Source organism: Bufo gargarizans, chromosome 6 (genome assembly GCF_014858855.1).
Source record: "Bufo gargarizans isolate SCDJY-AF-19 chromosome 6, ASM1485885v1, whole genome shotgun sequence".
Lineage (NCBI taxonomy): Eukaryota > Metazoa > Chordata > Amphibia > Anura > Bufonidae > Bufo > Bufo gargarizans.
Window position 1 is genome coordinate 313741960 of NC_058085.1, and position 18146 is coordinate 313760105.

An 18146-nucleotide genomic window follows, 5' to 3' on the forward strand; every position below is an offset into this window, starting at 1 on the left:
TTTTCCTTCTTTGAGTTCTAGCATTCATAACTTCGATTTTTATTTTTTTATTTTGCAGAATTAGTTGTAGGTTTTTTAAGACTATTTTGAGGTATATACAGTATAGTAAATAACTTATTATTTTATTTTTAGGGGGAAAATAAAAAAATAGCAATTTTAACATTATTTTTTTGAATTTATATATGGCGGTAAAAATAACTTTATTATGTGGGTCACTACAGTGATGATAATGTCACATTGCTATATTTTTTTTTACTATTTTTCCTTTCCTCCTGCAGCCTGTCAGCTCTGCAACTGCTCTCTCTCCTCCTCCAGACTGAAGGGGGGGGGGGGGGCAGCTCATATCTCTGGTTTGGTAGAAGCTAGTGATATTTTTATTTGTATTGTTTTAAAGCTGACATTCCAACAATAAAAACAATATTAGAATGACAGCAATATCTTCACTACATGGGAAGATATTATTGATAGAAATCAGGATGCAGTGAAAAGAGCTAAAAGTGAAAGTAAAAGCAGGTTTTACCTGCTATCCTGACTTCATTTCTAACAGTGATATCTCCTGTTTAGATTAGACTAATGCTGTCATTTTGGTCCTGTATGAAAGCATTCCAGGCTTTCATACAAGACCAGGCCCATGCTTTTAGCTGAGACCAAGCAGGAGATATCAGTAGCAGCCGGGGCAGAACTGTTAAGTACTTTTCCCACAGCCCAGCTGTGCTTGGCAGAACAGTTAGTGGTTAAAGGGTTTGCACAGTTTTATCAAATTTGTTGTTTAGTTGGACAGATTAGGTCAACATAATTTCTCAAGGTCAATTTTATAGGGATTGTTCGGTTTCAGCACAAATAATGAATTAAGCTGTACTTACCTAGCAGATGCAGTGCCACCGCTCTGGTCCTCCCGGCCAGGTTATGTTTACCAGGCTGCAACAGTGATATCATGTTGCCAGCAAGCAACTACTACAGGCAATCAGTGATCTCAGTGGTGCACCAAAGAGGTCAGCGATTGGCTTCAGTTGGCATATGTTGTTGATGTGATGTCACTGCTGCAGGCAGGTAAATAGAGCCTGGCTAGCAGAAACAGATTGGTGGTGTTGGATCTGCAAGGTAAATACTGCTCAATTCTTTATATTAGGCTGTTTTCCAGTGTTGTCTGGTTTCTACCGAAACTGGATAATCCCTTTAACAAGGAATTCCAGTTAGATAGGAGGATTATACAAAGCAGAGAAAGAATACCAGTCCTTCCTTCATGCTTTTCCTTCTTTTTGCCTCCACTCCTAGGTCTGACTCCAAATCTACAGTGTATTTCCAGCTTTAAAAGGCTTTTCTGAATTTTTTTTTTACTGATAACCTATCCTCAGGATAGGTCATCAGTATGTGATCAGTGGGGGTCCGACACCCGACAACCCTGCCGATCAGCTGTTCTGAGAAGGCATCCTGAAGATAGGTCATCAGTAAAAAAAAAAAAAATCTCGGGAAGCACCTTTCAACTATGTCTAATCTCTGCTTTTATTAAAGGTGTATTCCAAGTTTAACAATGTGGTCCCATCTGGTAGGCCAATGACATCATCAAAGTGCTGCTTGACTGTTCTATCGGTCTGTTCATAGGACGCCCAATCTTGCTCCCTCTGGCTCTTACAGGACCAGAGTGTGCATGTCCTAATCTGCCTAGTCTTTGGCTAGCCTTTATATTTAAGGCATCTTGCCCTGTGGGAGGGTGCATGAGCCATAGGTATTCTAGCTTTCTGGTCCCTGTGAGGATGTTCTACATCTAATTCTGATTTCCCATGCTCGACCTCTGCCGTATTTGACCCTTAGTTGCCTGTACCACTGCTTGACTCTCTTGACCCACCTGGCTCAGCTGTCAATGAACAGACACTACTTTACTACTTTAAGGAGTAGTGGTCTGGTGGTTCTCCTGCAGTGGAGATCCAGATCACTGAATAGGGGTTAAATGAACCAATTTGCAGGCCAATTGAAGCATATTTGATTTGCGTACTATTGTTTCTGACCCAAAATTTTGTTTTTTTGAAAAATTGTATAGGATAAAAAAATGTCAAGATATTCTCTCAGCCTTATACCAGACCTTATGTAAAAATATAATAAAATAAAATAAAAATTCAGCTTTTCATTGAAAGGCTCTTTAGGTAAAAAAATATATATATATTTTAAGATGAAAAAGATGATCATATACATAATTTGCAAAAATACATAGGAATTCATTTATGAACAGATATACACCACCTTTGTGGTGTATATCTGGCGCAGATTCTGTCGCATGCCATGGTGCGGCAGCATTTGCGACTTCTTCCCGATTACTCCAGGTCTAAAAAAGTGGGCGTGGTGGTGGTGGGGCGGGAAGGGGGCAGGCCGGCAGGCGCATCTCATTCATCATTTCTATGCCTATTTTAGAAAATGGTCTAAATTAATAGGAAGCTCTCTTACATTTAGAATCGGCGCGGAAGTTACGTAGAGGCCAGACCTCTACATAACTTCGGCGATCCACTGCCAGCTTTAGGGCTTACGAAGACCGGCGTCTAAAACACCGATCTTAATAAATGTGCCCCATAATATATTAAAAAACATAAAATTACTAGTGGCCATTTATGAAATAAACTAACATTATCAATGGAAATGGCAGGAGCTTACCTGGTAGAGACTAACATACTGCTTCCTCAGCCACTGCAGTCTCTGATCGGGAAAGTTCTTGATCTTCCTTACAGCCCTAGTTAGCTCCAGCAGTCCATCATACATAGTCTTAGCTGTGTATTTTGGAGCGACAAAATGCAACAACTTGTTCTCAGTAGTGTGAAGTCCAAAAAGCAGCGTGACACCATTTTCTTCCAGGTTCATGTTACATAGTTTGTTTTGAACACACACAGTGTGCATATCAATGCCCGGATGCCCCATGTAAACAGCCTTCACCGAGAACAAGTCCAAGAAGCCTTCTGCAAGTCCATTCATTCCAGCATTAGCAAGGAACTGAAATTTCACCTCTGCAGCGCTACCAGGGGCACCCAATTTATTTTTATTACTTGCAAGGCAAGTGGTGGAAGGTTTTGTCCAAGTCAGAGTGCTATTATCTGGCTGAAGCTGGAGAAAGCAGCGAACAGAAATGTGCGTCTCCTGGTCGTACCGGATGACAGTGACTCCTTGCTGAAGGAATTGGTAGACGTCGGCTCTAATCGATAACACGTACCAGGGAATAAGTTCCGTACCGTGGCTAAATGCTTTCTGCTGCTCCTCAGAACCATGCAAATCATATTCCTTGGACTGATCGAAAATATCAGTTTCAGAATCTGATAAGTCTCCCATTATAAATCTACGGATGGGAAAAAGAATTCCGTTATTAGTCGATTGACACACTGTGATAAAATTATCCAATAACTTTTCATTTTAACAATTTTTTTGCATTTATTTTATTCTCATATACCAATTAATGTATTACTGTAGGCTGGTCCCCCAATGAGGAATATAGGAATTTCGTGGCAACATGCTGCAGGAGAGGCTCAATGCAAAACCATTGTTTGTCCTATTATAAAGTGGTCCTTGAGTCACGGGTCAGGGGCCCACTGGGAGAAGTACCAGTTCCCCGGTGAGCCAGGTTGGGGCTGCGAGTACCCATTCCTGTTCTGTAGGGCTGTGGCTACACAAGCTCAAACCACCATCACGGTAGCTACAGGTAAAGCAATACAGAAGACAAGTCCCAATCAGGACAACCTTCAAGGAGGACAATGGACTTTAGTTTGTTATTGCCATTTCCTTAAAGGGGTATTCCAGTTGCTAGATGTTATCACTTATCCAAAGGATAGGGGATTACTATCAGATCGTTGGGGGTCCTATCACTGGGGCCCCACCGATCACGAGAACCCTGTATCCCATGCAGCCACATGAGCATGGCCTCTCCATTCATTTTTATGGGAGTTCCGGAGATACCTGAGTACAGCACTTGGCACGCATGTCCGACTGGCCGTTCTGTTAAGTGCAGGGGGGGGGGGAGGGGCCCCTGTTCTCATGATCGGTAGGTGTCCCAGCAGTAGAACCTCCGCCGATATAACTTCAAACAACTGGAATACCCCTTTAATTGCTGTGTACCTCTTGTAGGGTACATCTACAGAGTGATGGGACATATTTTGGTGTGCAAAATCCACAGCAAAACCAGCATGAGGCCACCATTGCTGGATTGCAGGGTGGTCTTAACCATGGAAACGAGCAGTGTATAATGTGATGGAGAAATGAATCCAGCCAGCAAAGGAGGCAATATGGACAATCACAATACAATAGTAAGTGCCTTATAATAACTTTCTCTACGTAATAAATGCTATTTGCTGAAGTGACACAAACCCCCTTTAAGGGGTCACAGAGTTTTTATAAAACTTTTGATATGTCATAGAGACATATCAAATGTTTTGATTTGTGGGGGTCTGAGTGCTGAGACCCCACCGATTGCTGAAACAGAGAGAGAGAAGTGCTCGTATATCTCACTGCAGGAGAGGACGCGAGATGGACTCAATATGAACCCATTTCAATTCCATCCTCTGCAGTGAGGAGAGGACAATGTGCGAGGGCTTCTCTCTCCTCGTTCTAGAGATCGGTGTGGGTCTCACCACTCAGACCCCCAAGGATTAAAACTTTTGTTATGTCTCTACGACATATCAAGAGTTTTATGACAAGTCAGTGACCCTTTAAAAGTGAGTTACATCATTTTCTAAGACTGTTCGATAATGCAGAATTTCGGATAAGTTGGTCCCTCTTACATTTAACTGATGGATTATTTTTCCACAGTACCTGGTCTGGCTCCTCAGAACATGTGTTCAGTATTGGGAACTGTGTTGAACCCAGTCAACAGTGTGTATTTCATATTGGATATTCATTTGTTAATGAGGATTGCGTTGGTGGTATTAAAGGAAACCTTTTACCCAGTTCGGTGATCGCCCGTACCAGACTGCATAAAATACTTTCAGGTTCCCTCATTACAAAGAACGGATACACTCTGAAAAGCTGCAGAGTTTCAGAGAAAACAGTTCACCGGTCACCCCGACCCTCCCCCCGCGCCCTCCGACTTCTCCCCATCTGGCTTGGCTTGATTGATAATGGTTAGGTCAGCATTAAACTGAGGAGGGATTCCTTTTATGAGGAATCACAGCTTATTCACAGGAGGACACCTTTTTTTTACACTCAGATTACTATGATATGACTGTATAAAAGACATATATTTGGGGCAAAGAACTGATACTATCAGAGCAAAGCAGTGAAACCTTCCCCCTAACAATAATACAGCAATCAACATTGGCTTGTTTATTGCTACTAGGTAGCAAAATGGGTAAAATAAACTGAAAAATAAGCTAAAACTAAACAGCAATATTTAATGCTTTAAAGAGCCCCCTCAACAGGATTAACATACTGCTTGGTAAAAATGATACTAGTCTTGTGAAAATCGGTTGGGGCGTTCCTGAGAAAAAAAATGTTTATGATGTTTATTCTTTATGCAAATAATAACTTCAGTGCTCCCTCACAACTGAGATGGGGGTATCGGGGTCCCAAACCATTCACAATAGTGCTACTCTCACACACTATACATCTCAAAATCCCCAATGTTCCCCATTAACCATCGACTCTTTGGAACCCTTCCAGCATCTCAGCCTTCAACTTCGAGACCACTATTGCATCATTCACTAAGAGTACGGCACGAGTTTGATTCTGTGGTAAACTCATTTCTCATCACCTTCTCCTCTGTCAGAATAAATTCTTTTTTTCTCAAGTCTCCTCTCGTTTGAGCCACTAATAGAAAAGTACTTAAAATATGCAAGCTTGGCTGAGTTGTTATCTTCCACCATCTGAATATTTGCATCCCCTTACATTTTTGGAACATGTTTGCCAAACGTCTCCACACTCCTAAGGCCTTATTTCTGTTGTTTTTTAAAGTGTTATCCACCTCAACACCCATAATTATGTAAACAAATGGAAATCGGTAGCGGGCAGTATGTGAGACTGAGAATCTTGGGATGAAGCATGGAAGGCTTGCTGCATAAATACTTTGAGGGTCATTTATTAAAACCAGCGTTTCAGACCCCTGTGCTGGTGGTGGATCCGGCAAAGTTGTGGAGAGGTGCCGGCCTCTGCATAACTTTGGCTCATCCACCGCTGGTCTAAATGTAAGTCGTCTTCCTTGCTTCCTTAAATTTAGACAATTTCCTACGCCTAAAACAGGGGTAGAAAATGATAGATGAGCCATGCCTGCAGCCCTGTCCACGGCACACACACTTTTTTAGACCTGGTGTGAGTGGGGAGAAGTCCCAGATTGCAGCGTTTATCTGATAGTAAATGACTCCCTATGTTTCAGATTATCCAGCCAACTGCTTTAGAGAATGTGTACCTTTATTGACACGTGCATGTGGTCAACCGGCCCATGCTTGTCTTGCTTCTGCTTCTGTGTATATTACTTGGACTGGGCCATATTTCGTACATCTCACAATAAAGACTAATGGGAAGTTTACAACACCAAATCATTATCTTGCCTCAAGCACAATATTGACTCCTCACCTATATCTTTCTCACAGGCAAATGGTAGCTCATGTTTGGTAGAAGCCACATATTCCATACTCAGAGTTCCTCACATGGACAATTTGATCACTAATTAGTAGCTTACAAGCATCTTGACCAGTGCTCAGAAAAAATCCTCAAGTACTTTGAACCATGGATAGCTCATGCCCATCCGCACCTTTTGCCCACTGGCCTATCATCCTTGTATTAGGTCCCATGCACAGTACTATATTTTTTTCCACATCCAATCCCAATACACATTCTGCTTTCCCTCTGTAGCACAGTACACGAGTCTTTCTGCCAGGAATTTATCCAGCAATGGCTGTTCTAGGAAGGCTGTTATGCCTAGCCAAGCCCCAGATGGTCTACCTATCTATGAGCCTGGATGCCAAGCCAAGGAGGTCCCTGACTCAGCATCCAATCCTAGAACTAGCTGGGGTATTTAAGTCTTGTGCTGACTGTTTGCTTTATCGGTGAATTCGTCTCGTCTCCTGTTAGTTTGGTGTGCTCAGAACAGTGCTGCATTTCTGTTGGACCTTTCTGTGTATTGACCTCGGTTTGTTTCTGGATTAACCCCTTGTCTACTGAATAGGCTTTAACTGTTTCTGCTGGCTTTGAATCCCCAGATTTTTTTATGGTTTAACCCCTTGTCTGCTGTTTTGGCTTCTATTGACTCTCCTGGCTCAGACTATGGCTTGCGTTACTCTACTGCTACTCTTTGGCACCTGATAGATCTGCACCATGTGAGCTTGCACCTGCCACCTTACTCTGCAGACATAGCCTGTGTCTCTAGCAGCCAAGTGCAACCAACCTTGCGGTGGTCTCTGATGAAAACCTATGGGTAGCCTTAGATCTACTAACCAAAGTGGTAAAGGAACTTTGCTGGTGGTGGTCCTGGATGGTGACCCTGTATTCTTCCTCACTTCTGTTTCCTTACACTGTCTTTATAAGAAGCAGCTTAGAGGAGGTACTGGCCTCTCCTTGTGGAGACCAGAATTGTATGTAGATTTAGTGGGTGTAAATAATTCAGGACTGTTAACCAACTGCACACCAGTTGTAAAAGGTTAGATTGCCAGTTGTTTATACAGGTAGAGAGTGAGAACTCAACTAACAGGTACATATAGATGCAATATGTCCAGTAAAACATGCAACTTATTTGCCACTGCCCCTAGATTCCCCACCCCACGTCCTCAGTCAGGGAATACATTTTTTACATTACAATTGTAGATATTAGAAAGTACGTGCACACATGATACTTATCTATTTAGATTATAATTAAATTACAATTCTAGGCCATTTGAAAGGAACACCAGACCTAGAAAATAATAATAAAAATAAAGAGTAGAATGGTAGTCCAGTGATAGTCATACAGCAGGATGTTCAGATGGTTTCTAAAAATGTAAAATTTAGAAATCCTGCAGAGAATATGAATTATTTCCTCCTGATAGTTGGTGGAAGGGCAGTGGGGGAGAGCTCCTGCTTTAGCCAGCTGCCTTACAGACAGACAGATAGATATATTCCGAGGCTTTTGGAAAGGCAGAAAGAGAATGGCTGATTTTGTTGGGCACATATAGAAGAATTATATATATATATATATATATATATATATACACAGTATATTTCTTAGTTTTGCTGTAAGAGATAGAGCCGCATCAAAAGGGTGAGGATATTAAAAGGAATCTGTCACCAGGAAATGATAAAGCAGGCACAATTCTTTGTAGGACTAGCTCAGCTAAATGTAATGATACCTTTCACTTAGTGATCCATTACCTTGTTCTGGAGAAAAAATGCTTTTAATCAAATGCAATTGAGGAGTTAAGTGCACCGAAGGCAGATTCCCTTAAAAGGAGAAATTCTGGGATTTCTTGTGTATTTTCTATATTTAGTGTTCCTTTAATTGTAGTATGATATAGGGATTTTTGTATATCTAGACTTGTGATCACTATTGTACTATTACAAACAAATCAGGATCTACTGCAGTTCAGTAATTATGTAGCCATGCTCTATATAGTAGATAGGGGTTGCAACACTCCATCTTCTATAGCAGGGATGCTCAACCTGCGGCCCTCCAGCTGTTGTAAAACTACAACTCCCACCATGCCCTGCTGTAGGCTGTTCAGGCATGCTGGGAGTTGTAGTTTTGCAACAGCTGGAGGGCCGCAGGTTGAGCACGCCTGTTTTATAGGATTACAACACAAGACAAAACGTTTAGTAAGAAACTACTGCAAGACCGACTAAGTTAATCAACAGTGAGTGAAAGAAGATTCAACACAAACTGTTCAGACGAGCACATGGATATTCATACAAATTTTCAGTAGAGATTTAGATTAAACACAAAACAATTAGTCAATATCGGCAAACGCAAACGGTTAACTTACAGAACTCTGTTTGACTCATGACTTTTCTTTGAGCTATGAATAAAAACATCAAATGAGGACACGCTTGTTAGAGGGCATACTTCTCTAAGCTAAAAATACCAATTTACTGTTAAGCCTCATTCACACGTCCGTGCTCAAATCCGTGAGCAGGTGGTCAGTGATGCATCCGTGAAGCTGTCCGTGAAGGATCCGTTTTTTTGCTGTCCGTGTGCCATCCTTGTTTCACTGACACTGAACAGCTGAAAAATAATTTTCGAAGCATCTCTTCTTAATGATTTGTGAAACACAGATCCATGGTTTTCACGACCCATAGACTATAATGGACGCGATGGATCCGTGAACACTGAAAAAATAGAGCATGCATCCGTGCTGAAAACACGGACCCACAGACCATGATAAAACACTGATATCTGAATACACACATTAAAATGAATTGGGACATGTGCTGTCCGTGGAGAACACGTACAACACACGTCCGTGAAACGCTGACATGTGAATGAGGCTTTACACTGCATTAATATAATATACAACCTGTTGTCAATGGAAAATCACCCTGTTAAGTGCTGCTATTAAACACCAACACAGGAAAATTACCCGTGGTGGTAACAGAATACAATAATGAAACATAGCAACAATTACACAATCTGTGCCCAGAAATATAACAAAAAAGGGTTTTATGAGATGCCACAAAGGAAACTGAGAGACAGAGATGATTACTAGGAACACGATGGATAGATACTACATGATGGATATGTCTGAAGATCCAAGCAGAAGATTATGGAAAAAAAACTATTTATGTGGGTAACATGAGCCCAAAAAAAAAAAAAAAAAAAAAAAATGTATTTTTTTTAAAAGAAAACTTACAGGATAAGAATATAAAAAAATAATCATATAATGGTCTTTAATTAATTAAATATTAAATTAAAAATCAATTAAATAAATTATATATATTGCTTTGTTTGGCTTCCACAGCTGATACGTACCGTATATACGCTACGCAGCCATCATCAGAAAGTCAGTCTATGATAAATCCCTCAGATTGTTTGATCATAAATCAGCTTATCTTAAAGGAAATGTGTCGACCAAAAAATGTATTTGCCAGTTAAAATCTGATAGCAACGCTTCTCCTTTTTTCTAATCTGTTTTTATTTACTGATTGTAGAATTTTTTTATTCTATTTCCTGAACATGATTATGGGGGCGGCCATCTTGCCTGAGCCGTTCTTAACAGCATTTAGAAAGTATTTAAAAAATTACTTTACGACAGCCCCATAGACACAATGGTCAGAAGGGGACCTCATTAACCTCTATGGGAGAGCTTCCTTAGGCCGCTCTGTGACCTGTGCAGATGTCATTGTACAAGCAAAGAATAGATAAGTTGTGATATCACATATTGTGAATGGTGGATCCTGTCTTATCTACACACAGAGGTGATATCATTACAGGTAGGATTGGAATGACAGATTAGCAGATAACTGCAGTAAAGTGATCTGTACAGACCAAGCAGTGGTGACTATTATTAGACTTAGTGGCTAGTGTGAAAACTGCAGGATTTTTGGTTTCAGTTTAAATATAAAATTTGCCATGGAAAATTAAAAATAACATAATAAAAAATTATTAAAAAATAGGTTAAATATAAAGTGATTTAAACAGCAGGCCATTTTTTGATGACATATTTTCTTTAAGATCATTTGCGAGAGGTCGGAGAGGGAGTGGAGACCCAAGCCATCAGACAGCCAGTCCTACAGATGTATCATAGAACAGCTTTCTGCAGCTACACACACTGTGTATGATAGCTGTAGAAGACAAAACAAAGCTAAATGTTTCATGAACAAAATGTTTTGTTTTACACAAAATACATGCAACTGAATAATAACAAAATGCAAATGTCTTTAAAGCCATTAAATAACCACATTGAGTAGAAAAGTAAAAACAATAATGTAGGAGTATAAAGTGAAGGCTAGAATATGTGGAAGGAGAGGTCAAGTGGTGATGGAGTCTAGAGACAGTGGGGAGAACTGAACTAACCTAAAAGATTGAACTAAGTTTCATTGCATTTAATTGTAATTTACATTTTAGCTTTTCAGGTCTAAGAAATAAGAAGCCATATTAAACAGTAGGGACTTCTTTTAATCAATGTTTACCAGGGGTTTGGCTATCATTAATAATAAGGTGGAAGGTTATTATTGTATGGTATTATTTGGTTATCCCAACAAGCCCAGATGCTAATACCAATAAATGTCCAGTACCTCAGTGGAATAGACTTTCATGTTACATCTCTGTTCTCCGGGTCACAATCAAGAGTACGGACATGGTTACCCAATGTGCTAATGCATAAATCTGAGGTGGTCACTCTGGTATTCTACGAATTGGTCCTCAGATTCGATACGGGTACCAATAAATTCAAACCAAATCGAAAATGCTCAGATTGCCCTGAAAAGTCATGTATGACAGTCTCTGAGGACTATATCCAACCTCTCCAATCTCTTTAACCCCTTCGAGACAAAGCCCATTTTTGTTTTTGCATTTTTGTTTTTTCCTCCTCACATTCCAAGAGCCATAACTTTTTTTATTTTTCCATTCACATAGCCATATGAGGGCTTATTTTTTGCAGAACAAGTTTTTTTTTTTACTAGCACCATTTAATTTACCATATCTTGTATTGGAAAATGGGTAAAAAAAAAATTGTGGGGTGAAATTGAGAAAAAATCCACAATCCCACCTAGGTTTTTTTGGGTTTTGATATTAGAGCAGCAACAAATACAAAAATGTTTTAGAGTTTGGCTAAAAGACACTGTCTAAATATTGGATATATGCACAAAAAATGCATACGGCCCACAGTAGTGACCGAAAAACAAAAGCACACAGGAACACATGCGGAAAACATCAAAGTAATGCAAAATATGGGACCAGAAATCTGGCACCATTTCACAACACCTCATCCAGACGCTTTTAATGATATTAAGAAAATTATTCCCCAAAACAAATTATTTCACTAAAATGAGATTTACCACTGCAGGTAAATGAAATCAGCAGACTTGTACAGGAAACCACAGGATTAGATCAGAAATGAAAATAAATGACTTCCCAATATTCTCAGTGACAAAGGTCTTTGGTTGTCCTTCAACATGTCATTATTCATCTGCATGAAATCTTAAAGGAATTGGTCAAAGCAAATGATTTTCTCCATACTGAGCAGGGATAGACGGTAATTCAGTAATTACGCTCATTTTAGAAAACATTATTATCCAGCCAAACAGACATGTATTCTGCATATTTAAAAACTAAAAAAAAAAACGGTGCTGGCTTCTGGTGCATTGTATGTATGACGTTCTCCGTATGCCTCCAGGTTTAGAAGAAATACTCCATTAAAGGGGGTTATCCCTTGAAAAGTATTATTATGAAATGAATAGGCATTTGAAAGTAAGTATTACTGCAATATACACAAAATAAAAATATAAAATTTGTAAAAATTTTATGTACATTACATTTTTCCTCTGCTACCAAAATTCTAGTCCACCTTCTCCTGCATTCCGTGGTGGACCCACAAGTGCAGTAGCTTCCCTGCTCCCTTCCTCCTCTCAGTGCAGATGTAGTGATCTTACAGTGAAGTGGTTCAAACCCCTTTCATTCATTTGTCCCTACGTCTAAATTTATAGTAATATGTAGCTATATTTTTCTCTAGACAGCGGAGAAGGAAAGTGGTCATGGTAGTGCATACCGTAGTGCCATTTATTAGTGCACTCATTGGAGAGGGACTATTTTCTGCGCAGAGGAGGAAGACAGGACAAGAGAGCTTCAGCAACTGTGGGAGAGTTAGCGAGAGCTGACTGCAATGCACCGTCACATGGGACTGTCACATGGGACGAGCTGCAGCCTGCACCCAGAAAGTGAAGAGACCAGAGCTGCAGAGGGGGGTGAAAATTACATTGGAGGATATATATTTTTTTCAATTCATGGGATAACCTCTTTAATGAAGGGGATTCTATGCATCTTTTTTAGAGAAAATTTATTAAATACGTTTAATACGTCGAAATAGAAGAGGCTCCAAACTGAGCATCTTTTTTCTGGACAATGTATCCAAAAATCATGGACAGGAGTGGATGCCCTCATTTTTATATTATGCTCAATTATTTCATATTTTCAATTCTTTTGACATTATTACTAAAGAGGACTTGTCACCACAAAGTGCAGTGCAATTCACAGGCAGCATGTTATAGAGCAGGAGGAGCTGAGCAGATTGATACATATATCTAAGGCTACTTTCACACTTGCGCTTGATCGGATCCGTTCTGAACGGATCCGATCATATTAATGCAGACGGAGGCTCCGTTCAGTACGGATCCGTCTGCATTAATAACTTAGAAAAATTTCGCAAGTGCGCAAGTAGCCTGAGCGGATCCGTTCAGACTTTCAATGTAAAGTCAATGGGGGACGGATCCGCTTGAAGATTGAGCCATATGGGCTCATCTTCAAGCGGATCCGTTCCCATTGACTTACATTGTAAGTCTGAACGGATCCGCTCGCCTCCGCACGGCCAGGCGGACAGCTGAACGCTGCAAGCAGCGTTCAGCTGTCCGCCTGTCCGTGCGGAGGCGAGCGGAGCGGAGGCTGAACGCCGCCAGACTGATGCAGTCTGAGCGGATCCGCATCCATTCAGACTGCATCAGGGCTGGACGGAGGCGTTTGGGTCCGCTCGTGAGCTCCTTCAAACGGAGCTCACGAACGGACCCATGAACGCTAGTGTGAAAGTAGCCTTAAAGAGAGAAAAGCTGCGCCACTCACCAATCCTTAAAACCTGTCACTTTATAGCTTTTTCCAATACAAACAAGAACGGATGACGGTGTAATAAAGCAATGTTTTTAACATATGTGTTTAAATTGTTACTATGGTGAGGACGCGAGGAGCGGTATATATGTGCACACTGAATATATAGCATGGGATGCGTGGAAGCATGGATATAGTTGAATAGACTACATTGGCTGAGCACCATCTTGAATCACAAGTCCTGGCTACCACTCCAGAATAGATGAGACATTGTCCAAAGGCAATCGCTAACTAATTCTCTTTAAAGGGGTTCTGCACTTTGTTTACACTGATGATCTATCCTCAGGATAGATCATCAGCATCTGATTGCGGGCGTCCGCCGCGGCCTTCTCACTGTTTACCGCAGGCCCAGTGACTTCACGACTAGTATCATTGGCCTGGGCGCGGCTAAGCTCTGTTCACTTGAATGGAGCTTAGCACTGCCCAGGCCAGTTGATACATGTCGTGACGTCACTGGGCCTGCGGTATACAGTGAGAAGGCCGCGACACTCCTGGAGCGCCGCTGCCTTCTCAAACAGCTGATTGGTGGGGGTCCCGGGTGTCGGACCCCCGCCGAACAGATGCTGATGATCTATCCAGAGGACAGATCATCAGTTTAAACAAACTACAGAACCCCTTTAATTATATGGTTTTGTTGAAAAAAATTCTCTAAAACCTGTATTTTATACATTTATATCTGAATTTCAGACCTCCCCATGTACAACTATCAGTGACAGTTTCTCTGTATACACACTTACACAGAGAATGCTATCAATCACTGATAACACCTCCCCTGTGTACAGCTATCTCTGTATACACACTAAGGCCTCCTGCACACGACCGTATGGTTTTGCGGTTTTAAACGGATCAGTTTTTCCATTTCAGTAGTGTTTCCGTTCTGCTTCTGTTCCGTTTTGCCGTTCCATTTGGTTTCCATTTGTGATCCGTTTTTTGCAGATCGCAAACGGAAACGGAAGCATACAATGATGTTTAAACAGTAAGTGTATACAATTTTCAATAGATGGTTCCGCAAAAATGGAACGGATATGGAAGACATACGGATGCATTCCGTATGCATTCAGTTTTTTTTGCGGAACCATTGACTTGAATGGAGCCACGGAACGTGATTTGTGGGCAAGACCAGAGCATGGTCTATCTTTAAACGGAACGGAAATACAGAAATGGAATGCATACGGAGTACCTTCCATTGTTTTTGCGGACCCAAAACATACGGACCACAAACAGAACACAAAAAAACGGAATGGAAACGGAAAAAGAAACATTTGTGTGCAGGAGGCCTTACACAGAGAATGCTATCAATCACTGATAACAACTCCCCATGTACAATTATCAGTGACTGTCAGCTATCTCTGTATACACACTTACACAGGGAATGCTATCAATCACTGATAACACCTCCCCCGTGTACATCTATGAGTGACTGACAGCTATCTCTGTATACACACTTACACAGAGCATGCTATCAATCACTGATAACACCTCCCCCGTGTACATCTATGAGTGACTGACAGCTATCTATGTATACACACTTACACAGAGAATGCCATCAATCACTGATAACACCTCCCCCGTGTACATCTATGAGTGACTGACAGCTATCTATGTATACACACTTACACAGAGCATGCTATCAATCACTGATAACAACTCCCCATGTACAATTATCAGTGACAGCTCTCTATGTATACACACTTACACAGGGAATGCTATCAATCCCTGATAACGCTCTGTGTACAGCGACACAGTGACTGACAGATATATCTGCTCAGCTCCTCCTGCTCTATATAATGCTGCCTATAGATTGCATTGTATTTCATGGTGACAAGTTTTCTTTAAATACTTTTGTTCCTCATAAAATAACAATATAGTGAATAAATCCTTTATTAAATTTAGAATCAGGAAATGATCACTGATTTTGTCAGTACATAGTCTGATACAGGGAGTCTATTGCCAACTGACAATTTTTTCACAGGATTCTAGGAAGAACAACAGAGGACCAACACAACGCGTTGTTCTAAGAAAAGATGTTCCAGCATTGCCATTCCATGGGGAATACAAGCATTTACTTCATAAAAACTGTCAGAAAAGCTGACATGTCCTCTTTATGAAAAACGTTCACTCAAACTATGAAACGCAAGAGTTGGTTCTGGCAGCAGCATGTCTTACTTTTCTGGGATTCACAATGCGAAGAATAAGAAATAAAAAACTCCATTAAGTGTTTCATAGATAAAGGTCCCTTTACACAGGAAGAGACAGCAGGCGATTATCAGGAAGAAAGCGTTCCTTCCCGACAAGAGCCTGCTTGTCAGTGGAGGAGACTGCTGTATTTATATGCAGTGATCTCCTCCACAGTATGGTGAGGAGCAAGCGCTAATGCAATCACCTGTCCCCATACTAACTCGTCGTTTTGCTTGTTCATCGGAGGCACTTTTACAGCGGCAGATAATCGCTAACGAGCTTTCTAATGAACTCTCATTAGCTTTTATCTGGCAGATCCTCGGCCCATGTAAAGGGTCCTTAAAGGGGTTACCCATAATTTCACCCAGGCAGCCCCCCTGACAGGAGCATCGGAGCATTTCATGCTCCGATGCTCTCCCTTGCCCTGCGCTGGATAGTGCAGGGCTCGGGCTCTTTTTTTTACAATAACACACTGCCAGGCTGAGGCTTCCGCCCATCAGTGTGTTCGGTGACGTCACCAGCTCTGGTGGGCCGGCTTTAGCACTGCCCTAGCCGTTTTACAGGCTAGGGCAGCGCTAAAGCCCGCCCATCAGTGCCGGTGACGTCATCGGGCTCACTGCTGGGTGGAAACCTCCGCATGGCAGCCCTAAGGAGAGCCCGGTACATTACTGGAACTCCAGAAAATGCCGCGCAAGGCAAAGGAAGGCATTTGAGCATGAACTGCGCCAATGCTCAAGTCAGGGGGGCTGCCTGGGTGAAAATGGGGATATATCCGGGTTCAGCTCTGAACCCAGACAACCCCTTTAAGGCTCATGTGCATTGTATTAACTCAACAATGCTCAACAATACATGTATGATTTCAAAACACAACAAATAAAAAGAAAGGTACTTGACTCACTGAAATCGGCTTCTATCCATGATAGAGTTTTTTCTCAGGGTGCCGTTTTCGCTACCATTGTCTTCACCTTCTTCAGATTCCAGGCTGCGGTTGCAGCTACGAATGGTCTGCATGATATTATTGACGGTAGATTCTTTCTCGGTACTGTTTAAGCCATCTTTTCCTACTCGCTGAATAAAGTTGTCTTGCCCATTGTAGTCAGACACAAACTGCAAAATATACCAATGATTTCATGTTACCTTTTCATGGTTCTGACTCAGTGTGGGTCAAAGATTGATTTTACGTGCATAGACACTGCGTGCAAGTGGAGTTTGTATGTTCTCCCAGTGTCTGCGTGGGTTTCCTCCGGGTTTTCCGGTTTCTTCCCACACTCCAAAGACATACTGATAGGGATCTTAGATTGTGAGCCCCATTGGGGACAGTGTGATGCTAATGACTGTAAAGCGCTGCGGAATATGTCAGCGCTATATAAGTGGGGATAATAAATAATGAAATCTCTGGAAGTCTACAAGCACCCACTATATCCAGAATACCCCACAGTGAGACAACTACCTGTACAGGGATACCCCAGCCGATTGCACGGTGATCCATTCAGCTGGCTGCAGTGGGACTTGCAATCTGAGGTGGGCCAATTCACATCAAGCAACTCCTTTAAAGATGATTTATGTGCCATAGCATAGTACATCTGATGTACTGAAATCATTTAATGTATATTAAATATTTAATACAATTTTTTTTAAATGTGGCGGTATATCCCAGGTCTCAACTTCAACAAAATAGCAAGATGGTATTTCTCTTAAAGGTGTCATCCTACGAAATGTTTTGCTACGCAATAAATAGGGCATTGAAAATCAAGTATTATTGCAATATAAATATATAAGAAGAGAAGGAGAGCAGCAAAGCTACGGAGCTTGTTAGTCCACAACTGAACTTTGGAGAAGGTGAACCAGAAGGATAAACAGCAGGAGTCGCTACCACTATTTTTATTTTATTTTTTATTGTATTTTTATTTATTTTTTATTATTATTAAACAGTTTATAAATAGCTGTTTATATACATTACATTTTCTTCTCTGGTAGCAGCTCCTGCAGTTTATCCTTCTGGTCCAAAGGCTCAGTAGCTTTGCTGCTCTCTTTCCCTTCGCAGTGTCAACACAGTGATATTATAGTTGCCTCACTTCAGCAAATGGCATATATTATGTAGAGAAAGTTAATACAAGGCACTTACTAATGTATTGTGATTGTCCATATTGCCTCCTTTGCTGGCTGGATTCATTTTTCCGTCACATTATACACTGCTTGTTACCATGATTATGACCACCCTGCAATC

At 41.1% G+C, this 18146-nt stretch overlaps 1 protein-coding gene across 1 annotated transcript in view; it reads right to left on the reverse strand.

Annotated features, from left to right (window-relative positions):
• The window catches only part of PLCE1 (phospholipase C epsilon 1), a 288266-nt gene that overhangs the window by 70443 nt on the left and 199677 nt on the right, over nucleotides 1-18146 (reverse strand). Inside the window, 2 exon segments of the mRNA XM_044296488.1 lie at nucleotides 2644-3316; nucleotides 16818-17026. Of these exon segments, the coding sequence (XP_044152423.1) occupies nucleotides 2644-3316; nucleotides 16818-17026 (882 nt within the window).